The following is an 8599-nucleotide window of genomic DNA, read 5'->3' as shown; positions in this document are numbered from 1 at the left end:
AGAAACTTTAGGATGTTTAGAAATGAAGAAAGAAAAGAAGATGTCATATGTTCTGTTATTGTGAATTTTGTGCAGTGCAAATTGATGAGTATCAAAGTGAAGAAATCTTCTGCTGTGATGAAGGCTGCGAGTTTGTGGAACATGAGGTGGATTGATAATAAATTGGTGTTGAATTAGGGTTGTTGCTGTTTATGTTGTATGTCTGGTTTTGCTTTTGGATGTATTTCTCTTGTTTTCGGTTTTTTGGTGTTGTGTTGTTTGGCTTTGGGTAATGTCCAGGCCTTGTATGTTTCTTGAAAATTAATATATTTTGATCTTTGCCAAAAAAAAAAAAAAAAACTTATTTCCCATCAAACGGTTCACTCAGTACCAGCCGAACAGCCCTGTGCTATGTTGTCGTATTCCTTTTGACAAAAGAATGATTTAAAGTTCGACCCCGTCAGTTAATTTCATTGGTACAAAAAGTTCCATTGATTCATTGAACGCAGGATAGATAAATAAACAAGAGCAAAATTATGATTTAGTGAACGGCTGGCTTGCATCCCACATTGGTTGAGTGAGCCAAATGCCAAAGGGCTGCTCACTATAAAACGACAGTCCAAAAGATTATTGAAGCATACCTTTCTCGGCCTTTTGGCTAAGATCAAGTGTAGTATCTGTTCTTATCAGTTTAATATCTGATATGTGAGCCATCGGTTCACTTGATATTAATTTTATTTTTTATGGTGAAAGACTCATAACAATAGCAAGCTATTGGGGTCTTTGCGAGTCGCCTTGGTGTTGCACTACTACTTTGGTCTGGCTCACCCCTCTAATTATCAGTTAAACTCTTTTGGAATTACTTTTTAAGGTTTATTTAAAACAACTTGGAATTACTTTTGATGATTCAATGAAAATTCAACTTAGTTTAGTCTTGTTTCTTTTTTGTTAGTACCAAAGTCCCACCTTGATTTGTAGTACCTTTTGGGTTACCATTTGCAGTTTATTGTATTTTTTTGGGTCCTGATAAACCTCATCATCATACATGTATGGACCGTATGATTTATATTTAATTTAAAAATCTAACAATTTATATGGAAAATGGCATCATCATCCCCACTCTTTGGAATGAAAATTCACACTTGTTTCTAAGTAATAATTTTGGACTCTTATTTCTGGTGTTTAAGCACTAATTCACTAATCATTTTCTATGAGATTATAAAGGACCGGTTGGGTCAACCAAATATCAAAAGAGCTGATCAATAGTATCTGTTCATATCAGGTATCGGCTCACTCGATTTTGATTAATCTTTAGTGATATTAATAATATTTTCGGGACGTGGCTCACTCTATATTACTTCAATTTTTGTTAGTTGCCTTGGTAGTCTTTGTCGGTCATCTAGGTGTCACACTATTAGCTGGTTTGGGACCAAATCAAACTAAGGTCTGCTCCTTGATACTGGGTTGTAATTATATGATCATATACATATTAGTTTGTGTTACATTTTAAATCTATGTCTTCTAAAAAATCCAGATGAAATGAAGGACACCACATTCAACTAGCAAATGAAACAGCTGCAGCCTGTATTATTCCTACTTGTATTCTAGGATTTGAATCTCTCCAACACCATCAGTGAAACCATTTTAGTTACAGATTTTGTCCATAACCCCATTTTTAACCACGAAAAGAGACGATCTGTTGGGTAGAAAACACATAATTCATGCAAAAATACATTTATTGTAAGTTATAGCATAGGGCTTCAAAAAAGAACATTGCGACGACCACGTACACCCTTTTATAAACACCTGAAATTGAAATACGATTCCTAAACTTAACAGAATCCGTATTAGTTAAACATATGAATTAGTTGAGGGTTTATGAGTTCTAGCTGCTATCTGTCCAACTAACAACTATGCATTGCAGAGAACTTGGTCATAACCTTTTTACTTTTTTCTTTCACCTCTTTACAATTGAGTGAACCACTGGGTCCCTCAAACCAAGAGGACGAGTCTTCCGTTTTCGTGCTTGGATTTTAAATAAGAAAACCTGCATTCACATCGAGTTAGTTCTTCGAAGAAATCTTGGTGGTCTTCTCTTCTCCACAACTGGCATCAAGTTCTCCATTAACTGTGTTCCGAATTATTTCAATACAGAATGTTAAGCATGACAGATAAATATTTATTTATTTTTTAACGGCACACATAAATTATTGAGCTAGTGATAAAGGAGTTACAAAAGTAATAATGCATCAAAATATTAACAGCAAGCCAATGTGGCCAATGATTTATCGAACATTATTGTCCGACAAGAAGACTTGAGCTTTTATTTTCTGTTAATTTGGTAACTTGGTAGGACCCGGGAAGGTTTGAACCGAATTTATTGCATGTTAACTTGGTAGGACCCTCTATATCATGTATATAGATAGATAGATGGGAGCCCCTTGCTACCCACCCTAAAATAACCATCTAACACCCACCCGTACATGTTGAGACCAGACATGACCACTTTACTTAAGTTCGGTGGGCACCATCCATATGATAAAACGATCACTAGACTATGAGTTTTAAAAAGGTTAATATACTTCATAGCATGAGCGGTTAAAATGTAAGGGTGCAAACCAAGGTCCCTAATCGGTCATGGGACAAAACAAATGTGTGCATATAAGTCTAAGGAGAACTCCCGCTACTACCACTTGGTTTAGAGAAAAGAGGGACTCTTGGACTTGTATTGTATGACATGTCGTTCGGGCTATACGATCCTATAAGTGCTATCAGAGCCAGGCTATAGACCGGACGTGGTGGACGTCGCAATAAGCGCACCCCTGAGCAGGGAGGGACTTGGGTTTGAGGGGAGGTTCGTAAGGGTGCAAACCAAAGTCCCACATCGGTAATGTGATAAAATAAATGCACCAGAATCATTACTCTTTTTCTGAAAAAGAAAGAGCAGTGTATTAATTATACGTTTCTTTATAAAAAGGAAAAAGGAGAAGTTTAAGTGTGTAATCTTAGGTTGTCGATATGAACTTTCAATCACTTTTATTTATGTAATTACCTTCCCAAGTGGTCTTAAGCCTACTAATTCATTTTGAGGATCTATGTATCTTACATTTTGAGCTTGAATCTCTTAACAAGCATGTCCTAAGTTTCATTATAAAAAGTACCGGTGTGTATCGACCAACCATTGATCTCAAACATTTCTACTAGAAACTAGGGTAGATCACTAATAAAGTAAGTACATGGTTTCAAAGCCTTTTAGATTTCATCATCAACCACTAGATTATTGAAACTATACCCTCATTGTCTACCTAAAATCGCTAAATTTGGCCCCCAACTTTCCACTATATATCACATGAAATCCATTATCGACATAAAGGACCTAGAGAACAATTCCCAAACATTGCAAATTCACTCATGGCGAAAATCAGGTAAACAGTTCACCAAAAAAGGTTGAAGCTTTAGGCTAACTTCCTAAATAAATCAAATATCAATTCGTAATATGTAATAACTAACTAACCTGCTTATGCCTTTCCTTGTTCAGTTCATCCTGCAAATAAATATATATATATAATTAAATTAAATAATTCTTTAACATAATTTCATCGAATTATACAAAAGAAAAAATAAATACATTCATACCACTTCTTTCAACAATTTTGCATGCTCTTCCTCCAATTGTGTTACCAGAGACTCTAATTCAACCGTATAAGCCTACAAAATTAACAAACACACAGCACAAATTTAAAATATATCAACTTTAATAAACAATTTAATTAACTTAATTAGATTAAATCATTAAATCATAAAGGAAGATAACCTGTTTTCGCTCCCTAGACCTTGCAGCAGATTCTCTATTTTTAATCATCCTCCTCTGTTTCTGTTGCGTCGCCTTATCCACCGGCTGATCTTCCACCACCACCTTCCTCTTCCCTCTGCCACTGCAACCGCCACCGGCCACAGCACTACCACCAAGCGCAGTCACAAACTGCATGTGCTGCTGCTGAGGCACACCTTGAAACGAACCGGCAACCACACCTCCTGCACCGGCACATACTATCGGATCAATTACACCGGAAAACTCCGAATTCACCGACGGTTTCAGGTCCGGTGGTAAATTCACTACATCTTCTTCTCTAACAGCCCCAGCTTTCGTTAAGAAATCCTCTAGCGTCATTTCCGGATCACCGGACGGAAAATTCGCCGGAGCCGGAGATTGACGAGAATCGTCGTAAATGTTCTTAAGTAGATCGTCCATATTCATTGAAACCAAATTACTATTTTGATCTCCGATACTATTACCAGTATGTAGATGACGTTGTAGATCCTGTTTCACCGGCGATGATGACGTCATCACCTTCGACGACGCCATACACGAATTTCACACAATTCAGTTTATATTTAAATGTATAATTAAACAGATATACAGTAATAAATACAAACTAGTTAGGGTTTACAGTGTCAATTTATGATTAGTTGAAGAGAAAAAAAAACAAAATTTAAATGAAGAACACAAGCAAGAGAGTCGCCGGCAGGTCGGAAGTGTTTTTTTTTTTTTACAATAATAGAAATACAATTACAGAAATATATAAATAAAATTTTGTGAGAGAAAGAGTGTTTGGACGGTTATGTCCTAATCCGGTGGGTTTGAAAATTGAAATTTGCAAGATCAATGGGTATATTCGTCATTTCGATTGTGGAAAGCCGGCAGGAGGTGGTCACGGAAAGATGCGTGTCGAAATTTCCTTTGTTTGTTTCCATAAAAAGAAAAATAAAATTTGCTTGTTTGAGTATTTTGTCGTTTTGTGATTTTAAACATTTCATAATTTAACTGTGTGTGTACGGTTTATCGTCAGGTTGATATGGTTAATTAGTACTACTAGTTTAATTTTAATTACTTGTACTAGAATTGATTAACCGTACGATGGTTATCACACAAAATGTTAACCATCAAATATTCTTATAGTAGTTAATGTGGATGGTACTAGCTTAGATAATTTGATAACATAATATTTGAAGAAAGATTGACTCGTTTCAAGTAGGAGATGGAGGATAAGAAAAAAGATTGTTGGCCAAATGTAAGGTATGATCGAACGAACGTAGACCTATACATTGATCGTAGTTGAAGAAGTTATTGCGACTGCGAGGTCTATGTTGGTTCGATCAAATGTTTAACCAATAATTTTTCGCCGTTTATCTGTATTCTCTGTTGAGACATTTTTCTTTGATGATCGACCTCGTTTCTATATGAGTTTTCGTTAGTTTTACCAAAAAAATATACTTTTTATAGTAATTTAATTTATCAATTTGACGGTGGTAAATTTGTATTTATAAAGAAGATTTAGTGATTGAGATTGTTTTATTCTCACACTATGTCTCAAATTTAATATTACTGACATCATATTTTAAAGTGATCATAGAAAGTTGTAATGATAATGGAATAATCCGATTAAACCGTATACACTTGAGTAGATATTCTCATTCTTTAATTTATTATCTTTCCGAAAAAATTGATAAAATAAAATGATCTTGAAAGAAAAAAAGAAACGTCATTCATTAGCAAGTATTCAAGTGTATAAGTGAGATGATCCATGTTTAAGTTACTAAGCTTGTGTTTGAGTATTTTTTTTATAACGCCAATTTTGGGATCGAATCTTTTCATTTGTCAATTTTGTCAAAGACTACCTAAGTTAGTTTGCTTACTTTCCGCTCAAAATTATTGATTTTTTATGTTAAGCCGGGAGATTCTTAAAATTTTAAATGTAAGAAAATATTACATCTTATATCTAGTTCAATACGAAAGGTAAAAGGATCCCATCCTTTGAAAATGGAAGATATACCTAAATAATTTGGGCAAATCAAATAACTAGTGCAATTAGAAAATTAACCATGAAGAATAAGACAAAAGTTCAAATAAAAGACATTAATGTTAATGTCCTCCAATCTATGTTAAAACTGATGTCATTTCTACTTTAATAAAGTGTAGGTTTAGTTAGGCAAGGATTGAGGATCTTTCGACATGTGTAGTTGTGGACATGTGAGTGGACAATCATTAAAATGTAAATCATTAAAATGTCAATTCTGTTATAATTCAGTAGGCTTATAACTACTTTTAGTGGTTCTTGACTGTAGAAGGTATATAGAGATAGAGATACTGTAAAACGGAGAAAACAAAGGTTGAACAAAAGGTATGAGTAATTGATTTTTATTTATAGAAAAATGTACAATGAGAGTTTGGTGGCATTTGGAATCTAGAGAGAGAGAGTGTTTTTGTTAACCAAAAAATACATACAATAAACTCTAACTCAACACACCTATTTATACTCAAAAAATATACTATGCAATATCTATAATAATAATAAAATTATCATCCAATTATTACTTTTATAACACTCCCCCTTGGATATTAATTTTATTAGTGAATAACTAGTACTGCCTCGTTAAAAACCTTGCTAAAGAAAACCCTTTGGGATAAAACTTTAGCTAAGGGAAAAAGAGTGCAGCATAGAGTTGACTCCCCCTCAAGTAGGCAACGCCTGAGTTGTTACATCTTCTGAACATGCCTCATGCCAATATTATGAACGTGTGTTCTGAAAATAGCAGTTGGAAGTGCTTTGGTGAAAAGGTCAGCAGAGTTTTTGCTGGACTGAACATATCTCATTTCAATCTAGTTGTCCTTAATGAGATTTTGAGTGTATGAGAAGAATCTAGGGGGTATGTGTTTTGTTCGGTCACTTTTGATATACCCTTCTTTCATCTGTGTTATGCAAGCTACATTATCTTCATAGATAGTTGTTGAACTTTTATTGCGTTCTAGTCCACAAGAATCAGTAATGAGTTGTGTCATTGATCTCAACCAAAAACATTCCCGACTGGCTTCATGTAATGCAATTACTTCGGCATGATTTGATGATGTTGCAACAAGTGTTTGTTTTTGAGAACGCCATGATATTGCGGTACCTCCATTTAGGAATACATATCCATTTTGAGATTTAGCTTTATGTGGATCAGATAAATAACCTGCATCTGCATAACCAACCAAATCTTGTTTTGATTCGTTAGAATAAAATAATCCTAAATCAGTAGTTCCTCGAAGGTATCGAAATATGTGTTTGATCCCATTCCAGTGTCTTTTGGTAGGAGCTGAGCTGAACCTTGCCAACAAATTAACTGCAAAAGAAATGTCAGATCTTGTATAATCTATAAGATACATAAGAACCTCAATTGCACTAAAATATAGAACTTTCGATCTGTTAAAATTTTCATGATCTTCGCAGGGATGAAATAGATCAGTGTCAATATTGAGTGATCTAACAATAATGAGTTTGTCTTTAAAAAAAAAATGTTTTAAAATCTTTTCGGTATAAGTTGTTTGATGTACAAGTAAACCATTAGGCATATGCTCAATTTGCAATCCAAGGTAATACTTGGTTTTTTCAAGATCTTTCATTTCAAAATAATTCTTTAGAAGTTGAATGATTTCATAGATCTCTTTATTTGTTCATATGATGTTAAGAACATTGACATAAACAACTACGATCTCATATCCGAACATTGTTTTTATAAAACATACGTGCAAAATAAGTTTATATTTATACCCTTTTTTTTATCAAGTAGTCATTTAATCGGTTATACCACATACGTCCCGTTTGTATAAACCCACTTAGAAATCTTTGTGATTTAATGGAATATATTCCCTTGGGTTTTACATTAGATGCTTATGATACCTTAACCCTTTAGGTATATTCATATATATCACTATTAAGTGATCCATACAGATAAGTAGTAACAACATTCATGAGATGCATTTAAATAACTACCAGGTTGATTAAGTATCTAATAAGTAATTGTATCAATTACAGGAGGATAATTTTTCCTCCTAATTCATTTCTGGTCTTTGTGGGAAATATTGAGTTACAAGTCTAGTTTTTCCTTGTAACTTCATTTGCACATTTCTTTTCGGATAAAAATTCATTTGTATCCCATACGTTTCACATCTTTAAAAGTGATAACGATTGATCCGAAAACTTTTCTTTTATCGAGCGATTCTAATTCAGCTCTTATTGCTCTTTTCCATTGAGCTCAATCATGTCCATTTTGTATATTCAATGACAGATTTTAGTTCCAGATCATCATCTTTATTCATGATGTCATTGTAACATTATATGAAAATATCTCATAGAGATTTTAGTTTCATTTCGGTTCCATAATATTGCATAATTTATCGCAATTTTAGTATTTACATTTATCAATATCCTCTGCAGAAGGAATATTGATTTGTGGTTCTTCTTGAACACTTTCTCTTACCTCATTATCAGCTGATTTTCTTTTTCGAGGATTTTTATCTTCGGAACCAATTGATCTTCCACGTTTGATGCGTGGCAAAGACTCAACAGTGACATTATTGCCAGCTTTTGGAATTTCAGTTCGAGCTGGAGCATTTATCGCTGGTATATATGATTTAGTCACTTTTTTATATCTGTAAATGCATAAAGTAATTAATTTGCAAGTTCTTGCATATGCATTATTTTTGAACTTTCGTTTCACATTCTTTTGTGCGAGTTCAATATACCTTAATTGATGTTCACATCATGAAGCATCATTTTATTTTTTATTTTTATTTCTC

At 33.8% G+C, this 8599-nt stretch overlaps 1 protein-coding gene and 1 non-coding gene across 2 annotated transcripts; one reads left to right on the top strand and one right to left on the bottom strand.

Moving 5' to 3' along the window:
* The first annotated feature begins 616 nt into the window (after positions 1–616).
* On the top strand, positions 617–812 carry LOC139856491 (U2 spliceosomal RNA). Its single transcript, XR_011761971.1, has one exon. It is a non-coding gene; the product is annotated as a U2 spliceosomal RNA (small nuclear RNA).
* Positions 813–1531: 719 nt separating this feature from the next.
* LOC139852709 (G-box-binding factor 4-like) lies at positions 1532–4516 on the bottom strand. Its single transcript, XM_071842038.1, has 4 exons — positions 3794–4516; positions 3616–3687; positions 3494–3523; positions 1532–2107 (listed from the first exon to the last, which is right to left on the bottom strand). The coding sequence occupies exons 1-4, from the start codon at positions 4343–4345 to the stop codon at positions 2033–2035; spliced, it is 729 nt and encodes a 242-aa protein (XP_071698139.1). The 5' UTR covers positions 4346–4516; the 3' UTR covers positions 1532–2032.
* Positions 4517–8599: the final 4083 nt, after the last annotated feature.

The sequence above is a fragment of the Rutidosis leptorrhynchoides genome, chromosome 6, assembly GCF_046630445.1.
Source record: "Rutidosis leptorrhynchoides isolate AG116_Rl617_1_P2 chromosome 6, CSIRO_AGI_Rlap_v1, whole genome shotgun sequence".
In the NCBI taxonomy this organism is placed as follows: Eukaryota; Viridiplantae; Streptophyta; class Magnoliopsida; order Asterales; family Asteraceae; genus Rutidosis; species Rutidosis leptorrhynchoides.
Note: the sequence above shows the minus strand (reverse complement) of the source record. Positions and strands in the feature narration are given on the sequence as shown.

Coding starts and splice junctions, on each gene's coding strand:
- LOC139852709 (XM_071842038.1), bottom strand. CDS start 4,345: ATGGCGTCGTCGAAGGTGATGACGTCATCATCGCCGGTGAAACAGGAT. Junction 3,524..3,615: donor CAAAATTGTTGAAAGAAGTG/GTATGAATGTAT, acceptor ATTTATTTGCAG/GATGAACTGAACAAGGAAAG. Junction 2,108..3,493: donor ACAAGGAAAGGCATAAGCAG/GTTAGTTAGTTA, acceptor TTCGGAACACAG/TTAATGGAGAACTTGATGCC.